We start from the raw sequence: 14,824 nt of genomic DNA, 5'->3' as shown, positions 1-14,824 counted from the left end.
GACTCATGAGAATATGGACCAGAGACATTTCTGCTTCAGTGCCAATAATTAGAAACATCTCAGCCATTTGTGCGTATTCATAAATGAATAGACCCTATGATCTATACTGCTCTACAGTATAACACTTGCCATTCAATAACATATTGTGAGCAATGCTAATTAATACTCTACTAATTCCCTTCTGTTAGATCTAATTCGTATTTCCCACTCTTTAATTTTTACTACCCCACTGAATGCTTCATCGAATATCTCATAGCTAAATCTTGATTTCTATTCATGGTTACTTATTTTTTTTTCAATTTTTTTTGAATTAAGTTTAGAAAATGTCTACATTGACTTTCCATAAGGGTAAATTTGGTGTAAATTTTTAAAAATCAAAATAAAAGCAAAACTTGGGGAAAATTTAATAGATAAAGAAAATAGATTAAAAAGAAGCAAAATAAAATAGCTAGAGCATTCTCCTGGTGATAAATCCAACTCAAATACTTTTTTTCTTTTTTTCAATTACTTTTAAATAACATTAATGTTATTAAATGTAGAATGATCGTCAAGCATTACAGATACCATATAACAGCATGATTGTTGTATTTCCCTAAGTAATATTCATGTCCACTAAACATAATTATTCCTGATATAAAACTATCAAATGAAAAGTAAGCAAACTGGATCTGATTCATTTCACACGGACAATCTTTGTTGTTAGAACTCGGGTAGGAGCTAAGCTGAATTAGTTGCTATGAATTTTCATAGTGTTCTATGAAAATCCTACTTTTGAAATGTTCACCATTTATTGGACACTTAATATATTAACTAAAAAATAAGATGTAATTGTGAGCCAAGTCATTTCTGCCGCCCTACCTGCTGTATCTTATTCAAGTACTCAGTCTTCCTCAAAGTACATGTACCATCCAGGTCTTCCCTGTGAGACTGAAAAAATGACCTTGTGAACACAGAAAAGAAAACCCATGAATGTTAGAACATGTTTTCCCACAAAGCCACACTTATGACACCTTAAATTCATTGGCCCCATCTATGTAAAACCTATTTTTTTATTTATTACTCTATGTTTTTACTCTGCTGAATTAATGAATGAATGTACCATTTGTTTATTCATGTATTTGAGAAGAAATTATTGAACACTTGCACTGTGCAAGATTTGTTCTCGGTACTAGAGACTCAAAATACGTCAAATCCTTACTCTTATGGAAATTAAATCTAGTGAGTGGTCAGAATAAAATGACATGCAAAAATTAAACTGTATTTCAGGTAGTGTTAAATGTTCCAAGGAATGCAAACTAGGGTAAGGCTATTAAGGCCCTGAGAACAAGAATGCTCAAGTGGTTTAGGATGATCTCTACAGGGCTGACCCATGAGAGGGAGCCAACCGCATACAGATCTAAAAGGCTTCAGGAAGGATAAGACCTCGAGATTAGAGCTAGACTGGTATTGTTAAGATAGAAGGATGACCTGACTGGGGGGGGGGGCATAGTGTTTAGATCATGTGGGCTTCGAAAGGTCAGGCAAAATTTCATGTTTGAGTCTGAAGGGAACAGGGAAGGAATGCAGAGGAGCAACCATGAATTACCCATGCTTTGTAAAGAGGACTCGTGTCTTTGTGGAAAAAGACAAAAATGGAGGAAGAACCACGCTGAAAGTGATAACCACAGTCTAATCAGGCAGGGGTGATAGTCACAAGTGGCTCTACATAGGTGTATTCAGGTGTCATAGTTTGAATAGGAATAGCCCCCCATAGACGCATATATTTGAGTGCTTGGTTGTTAGGGAGTAGCACTACTCAACAGGGATTAAGAGGTGTGGCCTTATTAGAGGAAGTGTGTCACTGGGGGTGGGCTTTGGGGTTTCAAATGCTCAAGCCAGGTCCGGTGTCTTTCTCTTCCTGCTGCCTATGGATCCAGATTAGAATTCTCAAGCTACTTCTCCAGGACTGTGTCTGACCTCATGGTGCTGTGCTTTCCACGATGATGACAATGGACTAGACCTCTGAACTGTAAGCAATTCTCAGTTAAATGCTTTATTTTATCAGAGTTGCTGTGGTCATGGCATCTCTTCACAGCCACAGAACATCCACTCAGCCAACAGGATAGAGTTTGGAGGTATGGAAGAAGAGGAGGTTTGTTTAGCACTGAAGTTGTGTTGTAGGCAGTAGTGAGGAAGGCCCGAATTCCAGGTAACTTCTAGGCTTTTGGCATGAGAAACAAAGCACCTGGTTGGGTCACATTCAATGATACAGACAACTTCAGGAAGAGTTGTTTCAGACTTGGGGGAGGGGGCAGTCAAGAGCTCTGTTTAGGATATTCTCCAAATGAGCTTTAATTGGCAATTTGACCCAGCCTGAAGTCACCTGAGAAGAAGCCTCAACCAAGGAATTGCTTAGAGCAGACTAATCTGTGAGCTTGTCTGTGGGAGGTTGTTTTATGTATTAATTGATGTGGGAGGGCCCAGCCCACCATGGGCAGCACCATCACTAAGTAAGTGATCCTGGGCTGTATGAAAAAGAGCTATCCAGAGAGCAGACTTTTTCCCTGTTCCCTGTTGTACTTCTTTGGTTGTGAGTGCGTTCTCTGGGTGGAGGTAATAGTGTTTGGAACAGCAGTCAGTCCGGACTTCAGGCTCCTGCTGTGACTTCCTCAATGATGGACTGTGACCTGGACGTGTAAAATGATATAAAGGCTTTCTTCCCCGTCTTAGCTTAGTCAGTGTTCCATGTCTGTGAAGACAAACCATAACCATGGCAACTCTTATGAAGGAAAACATTTCATGGGAGCTTGCGTACAGTGTCAGAGGTGTAGTCCCATCCTCATGGTGGGGAGCATGAGGGTATGCAGGCAGACATAGTGCTGGAGGAGTAGCTGAGACTTTTACATTGGGATCTGCAGGCAGCCATAGTGCTGGAGGAATAGCTGAGGGTTTTACATTGGGATCTGCAGGCAGACACAGTGCTGGAGGAGTAGCTGAGGGTTTTACATTGGGATCTGCAGGCAGCAGGAAGAGAGAGACCCTGGGCTTAGAATGGGTTTTTAGAAAACTCAAAACCCACCCCCACTGACACACTTCCTCCAACAAGGCCACACCTCCAAATCAAATAGCACCACTGTGTAGTGACCAAGTATTCAAATATATGAGTCTATGGGAGCCATTCTTGTTCAAACCACCACACTTCCCAAAGTTTCTTCTAGTTGCTGTGATTTCTCACAGCAACGGGAAGGGAACTGAGCTGGGCAGGTTATATGGGACAAACCCAGCAGAGACCTGCCCAGGTAGAGAAGCTGAGCAGTAAGCAGACTGCAGTGAGAGCCTGGGGAAGAGATCAGGGCTGGCTGGCTGCATTTATATGTCTTCAGAGTATGAAATTATTTAAAACTAAGAAACAGGATAAAGTCACAATCGAGAGCATGAACAGAGGTCAGTGAAGAACCGAGAAACGACACAGTTCCTAACCAGAATGCAACTGAGGAAACTGAGAGGAGAGGTCCTCTCCAGCAATGAGTGCGTCAATTGGTTGTCTCCTGTCCAAACTGTAATCCCTAAAAACACACATACAAGTCAGAATCTATGGACTAGATTTTATTCTATGGACTAGGTTTTATTAGGTATATACATTTATTTACATAGACACATACATATTCACACACAATAACAATTGGTGGAAAAAGGCTATAAATTTTTGTCTTATTTGTTTTTCCAGACAGGGTTTCTCTATAGCTTTGGAGACTGTCCTGGAACTTACTCTATAGACTAGGCTGGCCTCAAACTCACAGGGATCTGCCTGCCTCTGCCTCCCAAGTACTGGGATTAAAGATGTGTGTCACCACTGCCCAGCTTGGTCATGAATTTTAAGAAGAGGTGGCAGAAATTTATGGAAGGGTGTAGAGGAAGAAAAGGAAAGAGAGAAATGTAATTACATTATAATCTCAAAAATAAAAAAGAAATAATCCATAGCTTCTACGTTTTTGACAGTTTTCCTTAGAAGAACTGATGAATTGAAACTATTGTATCACTGGTTTCCCCCTAAGCTTTAATTATAGTATTAACTGAACTTTCCTGTTTTAAACATTTTATATCTAATATAAAGATTTGTTTTCATCAATGCAACCATGATGGGAAATTAGAACTTTATTCTACTCTTCTTTTTTTAGACGATGCAATTTTAATTACAAAGCATTAAAATACATGTATAAATGATTCTATCTTAAAGCTAATTGTCTTTCAGGAATCTGCTAGAACCATACTTTATCTCCCCATATGTCAGTGAACCACTGGGGTGGCCATTGGAAGCCACATTACAAGGTCCTATTTTCATGGCCAGACCAGACTGGTCCAGGAAGCAACGTTGGACCACATACATTCTGATGGGAACAGAGTCTGATATACTAGACTTGTCACAGGCCATTTCACAAGTTTTGGCATGGCCATACATTTTCATGCACTCACCAAGAAGAGAGAACTGGGTACAGGCAAAGATAGAAGGATGAAACACTATAGTGATATTTTATTTTTGTTTTATAAATAAAGCTTGCCAGAAGACCCAAAGGTGAAAGTAAGCCACTAGAGGCCAAGCAGTGGTATCACACACCTTTAATCCCAGGATTTGGGAGACAGAAGCAGATGGATCTCTGTGTGTTCAAGGCCACCCTGGACCACACAGGATCATCGCAGAAACAGATCCAGGTGGTGGCAGCTCACACCTTTCATCCCAGCACTAGAAAGGAGCGTAAGGCGGGATGAGACAGGAAATCTTACTCTTTCAGTCTGAGAATTTTTTAGAAGGAAGAGCTCTCTAGTGGCTTGGCTGCTTTGCTCTTCTGATCTTCAGATTGGACTCCAATTTCTGTCTCTGGGTTTTTATTATTCGTGCTACACAACACTTTCTTCAAAGGAAGCAGACCGTGATCTTTTAGATGAACGGAAGACTTTCTTCAGGTTCTGAATACAGTTCCTTATGTAAGAATGATTTTTTTTTTTTGCCCAAGGCTTCCCTGTGTTTTCTCAGTAAAGGATGCAAGACTCCTCAACTAAGTGTAAGGCACATGTTAACATGTAGCCGGGCGTGTTACAGACTCATGCTGTGCCCCATCAATGCCTTTCCCATATTCCTGTGTTGTTAGTTTAGACTGAGGAACTGAAGTAAGGGTAATGCATTCCAAAGAGTTCCTTTCTTTGGCAAGTGTCTGCATCACCTGCAATCCCCACCTCCCCACACCACAGATCATCTGAAATCTGACTAAGTGGGGTGGTGAGCCTACAAAGCAATTGCATGGATTTGAATAAACCAAATATAGTTCCCATTTAATATTAGCGATGTTTCTGAGCATGAACGTATCTTATTAATTGTTACCCTTGAACCTTGACTGGTCTTCCAAAGATGCATGACTTAAAGACTCCGCCTCCTGGGTATGAAGAGACCGTAGAGTCTTTAAGGGACAGGGTCCACTACAGGTGAAAGGTCACTGGACAGATCCTTGATTGGGACCGCGGGCCATCGTCTCTAGTTTCCGTTTTTTCTGCTTCCTATGTTCTAAGTGTGCTCTCTGCGTCACGCATTATTCTCACAGCGTACATTCTATACATGGCACGGGACAGAGAGGCCGCATGAGCACCGTCTGTAACCTCTACAACTGTGGACCAAAGGACGCTTTTCTCTTCATAGATCGCTTACACCAGGTATTTTGTTAAGGTGATAAAAAACAAACAGATGAACAAACAAACAAGCAAACAACTTGGCATCCAGCAGGGCCCCGGGAAAAAGAAAGTGTCTCACTTACAGCTTCTCCTCCAGACTTGTGCAAATTCTCTTCATGTCTTCTACATTTTTTTCCCATATGGGTAATGATTCCTGCAGCCGGGACATCTCTAAACTGTGATCACTAAGCATCTAGTGAAAAGTCAACAAAAATATGACAGCCAGTCATCAGTGCATGACTCACAAGTGCAGTTCAGGTTCTCTGAGGAGTTTATGCATCGTCCAACAATGTTTATGATAGGGCCCCCTTTAGTAAAAAAAAAAATCATTTTTATGATCCTTTTAAAACTCAATTTGTCAAAAAAAAGGCAATTCTGAAACAACCATAAAACACAAAATTTGTTGAAGTAGATGACTAAAGACAGCGGTGAGAAAATACATGTGTGTGTGTGCGTGTCTGTATGTGTGTATGTGTGTCTGTATGTGTGTATGTGTGTCTGTATGTGTGTGTGCATGTCTGTATGTGTGTATGTGTGTCTGTATGTGTGTATGCGTGTCTGTATGTGTGTATGCATGTCTGTATGTGTGTCTGTATGTGTGTATGCGTGTCTGTATGTGTGTCTGTATGTGTGTATGCGTGTCTGTATGTGTGTATGTGTGTCTGTATGTGTGTATGCGTGTCTGTATGTGTGTGTGCATGTCTGTATGTGTGTCTGTATGTGTGTATGTATGTGTGTGTGCATGTCTGTATGTGTGTATGTATGTCTGTATGTGTGTGTGCATGTCTGTGTGTCTGTATGTGTGTATGCGTGTCTGTATGTGTGTATGCGTGTCTGTATATGTGTACGCGCGTCTGTATGTGTGTGTGCGTGTCTGTATGTGTGTGTGCGTGTCTGTATGTGTGTATGCGTGTCTGTATATGTGTACGCGCGTCTGTATGTGTGTGTGCGTGTCTGTATGTGTGTGTGCGTGTCTGTATGTGTGTGTGCGTGTCTGTATGTGTGTGTGCATGTCTGTATGTGTGTATGCGTGTCTGTATGTGTGTATGCGTGTCTGTATGTGTGTATGTGTGTGTACATATCTCCTCTAATAAATTCACCTGCATTCAAGATGAAACAGAATGAGCCATTTTTTAGGTGATTGATGTGTTATCACTTTGGGGAGAGATGCTAATTTAGTAACTTCCTAGAAAGTCACCCAACAGGCTGAAAGATATTCCAAGAGGCTTCTCTCTCTAAGAGTACCACACAACTGACTATAGGAGCATAGCTCCAGAGTCAACGGAAGTTCTAGAAGAGCCATCAAAGTGAGCAGAATGCTGAGAGAACCCTGATCAGTCACCGGGGTTTGACCTACTATTCAGTGCCCAAGTTCGCATTTTCCAGTTTGGGTTTCATGAATCTTACATGCCAGCCAAACTGATAGACCTAATATTCATTGCCTCTAGCTCTCAGCCACGCCTGCCTGAAGTATCACATTCCATTCTTTTTCTGCCAATGTTCCCAGTGTGGCCTGGCCAGAGAAGTGTCTAAACCAAAGATTCCATGGGCCTGCTAGTCTGTACTTTCCTGTGGCCTTGGTCTATGCTTTGGGAATCTCCACAAAAACCCACTGTACCAGGCAGTATTACACATTAGTAGTTCCAGCTTTAAGTTCAGGTGGAAATGACGTGGTTCGGGGCTGGCAGGGGGTGCAGCAGGTTCTGGGTTGAGATTATTACAGCTGCCAAACTTGGAGTGCTTTCTCCTACTTTAGGAGGCTCAAAGTGGAGGTCTGAGGTTGGCCACAGAGAGGACACAGTGCTGCGCGGGGTGACTTTCTTCAGCCTAGTCTGACCTCTGTGTGTTGGGCATCTAAAGGCAGGTAATGATCTCTTCAAACACATACATGTGAGAGGAGTGTTTTCTTTTTACCAGGGCTGCAAAAATTAGATACCATAATGGACATAGCATCATGAAGGTTAGCATGTGCGCCTCATGTAGCATATGATGGAACCATGGATGCATTCTGGCAGAAAAGTGTGCTGTTTCCCTGTAACAGCTGCGCTGTGTGGTTTTGCATGTGCTCTCCAATACACTACAGACCCAGTCACTCAACTAATTGTGGTAAAAGAATAGCAGGTATTAATACATATTTAGCTAGTTCTACATGCAGTTTTAAAGAAAGCGTCAGGAACTGCTAACTTGCCATCGGTATCCTCTCAGGCCAACAGGAAGATGAATTAAATAAACTTAAAAAAAAAAACAGGTATGCTTAGATTGAGCTAAAGGAAGGTGTTTGTTTTTTCTTACCACTGTGCTGCTAGTAACCGTTTGCTTCATTTTTATTATTCTGTTTTGCAACCTGGTCAATTCTTTCTTCTTACTGTACGCCTCTTTTCTCCTGGTTTCACAGAATTGCTTAAACTCTTTCATCTACAGTGACAACAGCAAGCCAATTACAGAGCTGATTAACACACCAGATCTGAGAAAGATCTTTCTGTTTGTCAACCCAATTCATGCTTCATTTAAAAGCACCATTTTCCATTTAGGTAAATTATCAATTTAAAAGAAAATGAAATAAAACCAGGGTTTGCTTATTCCCTAGTGTAAAAGACAAGCCCGTGAATCTTACTGGTCAAACTTTAGTTACACATGGTTGACATGGTACACTTATAGGAGCTGTATGGCAATGACCGCGGGTGAGGAAGGATAAAAGCATCTTGCCACTGTAGGGACTTGCCGCAACATCACAGCCGTGGGTACCACACTACTTGCATTAAGCAGATAAGGGGAATGAAGGGAGCAATCACTTCTCTAGAAACCTCAGTTCACACTACCTTAAAAAAGAAAAAGTCAACTAAAGGTGGAGAATACAAAGTCACTGGAGACGGGGCAGTCTATAATCTTGGACAATTTTCTTGTTTTTTTTTTCCCCCAAATCAAACATCTGGTCACATGTCATACTCTAGGGAAATGAGTGACGCTTATTAAAATCAAACCTGATTGTCAGCAAACCGAATGATCAAGAACAAGGTAATACTGAGCAGAGAGGCATACGAGTACTGAGTGACACTTATGGACGCTTATGCCTGGCTGTCTTTCCATTGGTGCCATCTGCCCCTTTTTTCAGTGTTATCTACTTTGAATGAATGTGACCACAATCAGTACCTATGCACCAGAGTATGCATACATATGAGTGAAACTTGTTGATAGATACATTTTGTTGAAAATTAGAAAAAAACCCCACAAAATTAAAAAAGTAACGTAGTAAATTAACCTTCCTTCTTTCCTTCCTATTTCATGTTGCATCGTTTAAGCTCAAGTTTGACTTCCTGTGTGAAGGTGGAAACCGGCAGCTCAGGGTGAAAATGGAGGAAGTCCCCGAGCTTATGCCCATTCCCACTTCGGGAAGGACACAGCCAAAGCACGGCAGAAGTTCCCACCTTAGGTGCCGCTCCTTTATATAAAGGAAGAATGGAGACGGCTCTACCTTTTCCAGTGCAACCAAGGCACAGTGAGAAATATAAGAACCCTAAGCAGCTGGGCAGTGACCTCGCTAAACACAGCACAGCCAATCAGCACGGGGGCAGAAGAGGCAGGTGGTGGCCACCTCTGCGTCTGGCCTCATACTACAGTTTGATTTTTACACACTGGGGTCTGGTAACCCATCTGAAGGCTACTCCTGTCTCAGGCTGCTGCAACTGAAATAGCAGGCATTGCAGGTATTCTGCCCGACTCCTGCGTTCCGTGTATACAGAAGTGGAACTCGATGAGATGGTGGCAATCCCTCATCTCTATGTAGGCATGGGACCACTACAGAGAATTCTGGCCTGTATTCTGTTCTATGAACTGAATGTGCACAACTGTGAATGTCTCTTCCTGGAGGTTCCCAAAATAGCAAGAAAGCAAATAAATACAACCACGAGCTTCTCACCCCACTGCTGGGCAGTAGTTCCCAGAAGACAATCACAGTGCACCTTACCAGCTAGCCTGCAGGACAGATAAACAGAAAATCCTATCGCCTACTTAGATTCAAGACAACTCTGAATTCAAAAAGAATAAGCCCTACCCCTTACCTGGGTAGTTAACTCATTTTTCTTCTCAAGATACTCCACTTTATGCCTTTCCATTAACTCATTTGCCTCCCACAGACATCGCTTTTGCAGTAAAATCTCTTCCCTCTCCATGTTTATCCTGGTATAGGTGTCATTTATGTAAATGGTAGCTATGGCTTTCTCTTCCAGGGTCTGGTTGAGCATCAGGACAAACTTGGCATGCTCCTTTGCCAGCTCTGCTTGCTTTACCCTGGAAGGAGAGAATGACCCACGGTAGAAAAGGCTGGTGTTCAGGGAAGGAAGGAATGTGGATACTCCGATGCCATGCTTATCTTCTACCTGCTCTTGTGGTTTCAATTTAAACTTGAGAAGCATAGAAGGAAGCAGAACAAGTTTGCAACATTTTTAGTCACTGCTAAAACATCAGTCCCCCAGCTCCACCTGACCCTACCCATCTCCATGTGCCAGGATAGTAGAGGATATTTTGGCCTTAAGAATAAGATGATTCAAAAGTCATTTTGAATGAGTGAATGGAATCTGGCTGTGAGTGCTTGGAGGCAGGCCATTCAGTCAAAGAAACATGCATTCTGTCGTGTCTCTATTTGCCCTGGTGGAGTGGGTCCAAGAGAAATCTAGCCTTCCTCTGGACAGAACCTATGGGGAGGTGAGGTTGCAACCAACTCTACTGCTCAGACGACGTTTGAGACCTGATTCTCCTCTTGTCTCCCAGATCTGAGCACAAAATGTGTCATGTATCTCAAACACGCACTGTGGGCCGTCTCTCCCTGAGGAAGACCTAAATTCTGGGAGGAAACATCTGGCACAGAGACAGCGAAGAGGTTGGAAGAAGGAATAATTGATGTCCCTTTCTCTGTTTCTCTTGCAACATAAAGTCCTTTCCTAATGTTTAGTGTCCAGGTTAGAGAATTTTGGTGGGGGGGAAGGGTACTTGAAACCTCGGGAAATTTATTTGTCAGAGGCCAAACATCACAAAAGATAAATAAAAACAGCCTGCGTGGGAGATGTGGTGACAGAGTGAATCAGTGGGTGTTCTGTGGGTTGAGCATGGGAAAGCTAGAGAGGGAATCAGTCCAAGGATGGCAGCTCTTCAGGGAAGTGATGGAGGAGGGTCATCTGTCTATGTGTTACTTTCATTGGTTAATAAAAAAATTGCCTTGGCCCTTTGATAGGACAGAAAATTAAGTAGGCAGAGTAAACAGAACAGGATGCTGGATAGAAGGCAGTGAGGCAGATGCCATAGCTCTCCTCTCCGAGATGGACGCAGGTTAGAATCTTCCTGGTAAGCCACCACTTCGTGGTGCTACACAGATTATTAGAAATGGGTTAATCAAGATGTGAGAGTTATCCAGTAAGAGGCTAGAGCTAATGGGCCAGGCAGTGTTTAAAAGAATACAATTTGTGTGTTGTTATTCCTGGGCACAAGCTAGCCAGGTGGCTAGGAGCCGGGCGGCAGGAACGCAGCTTGCTGTCCCTTCTACAGGGAAGAAAGCAAATCAACCGAAAAACTCAACTATTTGTGGTGCTGCTGGCAGTGGTGCTTGTGGTGGTGCTTTGAGAAACAGGCACACACAGGAAGGATACAGGCCTAAGGAAAACACATCCCAAAGCCTCCATAGTCTCTAGTTTCCCAGCAGTGAGCAGGAGCCGGCAGGGTCTCACCACTGCTCGTCAGAGCCTGTGAGGACCTGAATAATATATCTTCCTTTGAAAAGTAGAAGAACAGGTGGTGATTGTAGCTTTACAGTGCTGTCTTGTCAATCCACCAACCTCTATTTGGACCTTCTCTTTCCCTCAAGATTTATCTCCAGCAGAGTGTTTCCCATCGTGATGAAACTGCAGGATGAGAGTTACCCGGAAGCTATTAGAAATACTGATCTTTATCCCCACCCTGCTACCAGCTAGGCCTACCAAATACCAGAAGTCTCTGTGTTAACAAGCCCCCTCAGGATCCTGATCCTTACTTAAATCCCAAAATCATGGGGGCAGAAAGGAGTGATGTCACTTGGTGTATCTGGCTGCATGTTTTATTTCTGGTTGTTGGTTTAGAAGTAGTCTGGTTTATAGCTATCTCTGGAAATGGTGGCTAGCACAGTCCATGCTTAAAATGCTTTGTGAATCCTTAGTAGGAGCTAGAATGATTATTATTCCTCAATATGTAATTATGAGCCTCATTTATAACTTATCTCCTAGGGCAAGCGTTCTGAGGACCTAGTTTGGAAAGCAAGCCCGTGGGCTTTGAGATCATACCAGTCCCTGTGCACCAACTGCTATGCTATAATGGGGTCCCTTGAACGTTTCTTAATATGGAATGCCAGCATGCTGATAGTTATGTTTGAGCCTTGCAAATTTGCTCACAGTGATGAGTTATTCTTCAAACTTTTTATTGTTTTCTCCTTTTAGAATATATCTTCCTCTTATGAGCTAGGTTGGTCAGGAGTTCTGAATCCTGTTTTACAGAAAGTGAGACCCAAGGGATGAAGTGTTGGCTCAAAGCAACAGCTCAGGAATAAAGAAAGGGTGCCGGGAGATCCCATTATAGGCAGTTACATACATGGTCTCATTAACTCTGTATAAACCCTCAAACTAACTTCGCCCATCAGTAGATTATAGGCAAGATTGAAGACCTTTAAGGAACTGAACTGGATGAAGCAGAATTGGATTGATATGTACTTGTATTTCCAACATGAGGGCTTGCCTTGGAGCAGGGCGGGGTTGCAAAGTTTAATTCTGTAAGAGCAGAAACTGAAAACACTGTAAGCTTCCACCTTAGGAGGTGCCTCGGAAGGAAGCATCTAGTTCGCCAACGAGCATTCCAGTCTCTCGAACACTGAAAGGAGAAATACCTACCCCAGAGCTTCATTCACTTCCTCCAGATCAAGGATTTCCTTCTTTAGAAACTCTGCTTTGTTATCCATCCTTTCCATCTTGATTCTCATTTGATTTAGCTCAAAAATGTTGAGTCTGCGAGCATCGCTGACACATTCTTAAAAGCAAGTGAAAAAAATGACCGTCATTCCAGGGGAGCCACAGCGACGCTCTTCCTACCCTAAGAGAACTGTCTTTCACGGAAATATTCCCTTCATCATGATTCTGAACCAGACCCTTCTTAGCCATCTGGGCCATCTCAGTCAGGTGTAGCCAGCTTCTGTGCTCTGAAAAGCTTCACAGGGCAGAGTCTGGCAGCAACTGACTCCCACTGGTCTCACACTATTAGCTCCTACCAAGGACATCCTTCTGACCGTCCGTGACCATGCATGTGTGGTCAGAAGTCCAGGAGGAGGGACAGACATGGAAACACGGGTGAAAGGAAGCAGGGCGTGGGTGCTGCTTTCCTCCTTCCCAACCGTGGATGCTACTGAGAAGGAGCTTTATTGGAGCAAGCATGCTCTCATCACTAGTTGTGGCTAGTTGCAGCTGATGTAATGTAATGCACTCCATGTTGGCTCTCCCTTCTTAGCTGTCTTGGTTCTGTATCCCACCCTCCTCTTCAGATTATGTACCCTAAAACTATAACGGTGCGAAAGCCATTGCCTCAAGACTCTTCTTGCAAAAACCCAGTGCAACTATGGGAGTCTTTAGAGGAGCGGGTTCTCAACCTGTGGGTCGCTACCCCTACCGCTTACCAGATATTTACATCGCAATTCATAATGGTAGCAAATTTACAGCTATAAATCAGCAACGGCAATAACTTTATGGTTTGGGGCTCACCACAACCTGAGGAGCTGCATTAAAGGGTCATAGCTTCAGGAAAGTTGAGAACCACCGCTTTAGGGGGTTATCCAGCATGATGACCAAGGGTCAACACACTTCTACACGACAACTTCCCCAGCAACTAGCTGATAGCTCCCCTTAGAGACTCAGGCTACTGCTCCCAGTCTATCCTTTTTCTAGGTTACTAATTAAATTTGTGGTAACAAAACGTCTCCAACTTTGTGTCTCAGATACACATCTTTATCACTAGGGAATCCTATTCACGTGCAGGCTCTGCTGCCAAACAGTGTGTCTGAGAGGTGCCTGGAGATTCTGACCGTTCTAACCCATCCGCCCTTGGTGCTTCTGATACTGACAGAAAGCCAGTTAAACTTCCCCAGTTACTCATACAGCCTGCAGCCGGATGGTGGTGGCGCACGCCTTTAATCCCAGCACTCGGGAGGCAGAGGCAGGCGGATCTCTGGGAGTTCGAGGCCAGCCTGGTCTACAAGAGCTAGTTCTAGGACAGGCTCCAAAGCTACAGAGAAACCCTGTCTGGAAAAAAACAAACAAAAAAAACAAACAAAAAAACAAAAAACAAACAAACAAACAAAAAAACTCATACAGCCTGCATCAAGGACCGTACAGGTTAACTTGATGTGCAGCTTTCCCACTGACATATTTTTTTTCTGCTTATTGAAACGTAACCCAATCTGGAAAATAAAGAAAAACAACCGAAGAAAGTAAACCAGAAACATTTTTCTAACTCTCCCTCGGATGGAGATTCTGAGTAGTCTTTTTTTTTTTTTCCTGTGTGCAGGCGTCATTGTGCTTTCCTTCTCGGCTGATGCAACGCTAAGCATATTGCTTGGTTATGTAACCTACAGTACCAGTTAGGACACAGTTGGAGGTTAGAACTCTCAGAAATCCAACAGCAAAAGTTTCTTTAAGAGTGCTACGAACTAGCCAGGCAGCGGTACTTGTCTTTGGACAAATAAATACATAAATGAATAAAATTGCTCCTAGCTACAACCAAAGATAAAAAGCATGGGAAGTCGGGAAGTGGCAGCTTCAGCTTTGAGAGGCAGCCCTTACTAGAAAAAGCTGTGCTCTATGGGACGGCAAAGAGATGCATGGAACTTTCTGGAAACCTTTCTAGAGTGCTAGAGGACTTCACACAGATGGAGCTGCTCAAGGAAATCAAGGGAAGCCCTCCACTGAGTTGTGTCTCTGTTTGGCACTACCATGAAGCTGCTTAAAAGGGTTCTTTATGGGTGATGGGGATGCGTTGGGTATTGAAGGCTACGGTTCCCTGTAGGGCTGAGGTTTGCCACTATCACATTCAGTGGAGGGGTCTGCCAAGCCGAACACTGGAA

General features: G+C 43.1%; 1 protein-coding gene across 1 annotated transcript in view; it reads right to left on the bottom strand.

The window, feature by feature from the left end:
* Ccdc175 (coiled-coil domain containing 175) overlaps positions 1-14,824 on the bottom strand; it is a 47,891-nt gene that overhangs the window by 26,440 nt on the left and 6,627 nt on the right. Inside the window, exons 4-8 of the mRNA XM_075947549.1 lie at positions 12,606-12,741; positions 9,759-9,987; positions 7,993-8,115; positions 5,784-5,893; positions 859-940 (exon numbers count right to left, since the gene is read on the bottom strand). Of these exons, the coding sequence (XP_075803664.1) occupies positions 859-940; positions 5,784-5,893; positions 7,993-8,115; positions 9,759-9,987; positions 12,606-12,741 (680 nt within the window). The remainder of the gene's footprint in view (positions 1-858; positions 941-5,783; positions 5,894-7,992; positions 8,116-9,758; positions 9,988-12,605; positions 12,742-14,824) is intronic.

This window comes from Microtus pennsylvanicus, chromosome 14, assembly GCF_037038515.1.
Source record: "Microtus pennsylvanicus isolate mMicPen1 chromosome 14, mMicPen1.hap1, whole genome shotgun sequence".
NCBI classification, from domain to species: Eukaryota; Metazoa; Chordata; class Mammalia; order Rodentia; family Cricetidae; genus Microtus; species Microtus pennsylvanicus.
Note: the sequence above shows the minus strand (reverse complement) of the source record. Positions and strands in the feature narration are given on the sequence as shown.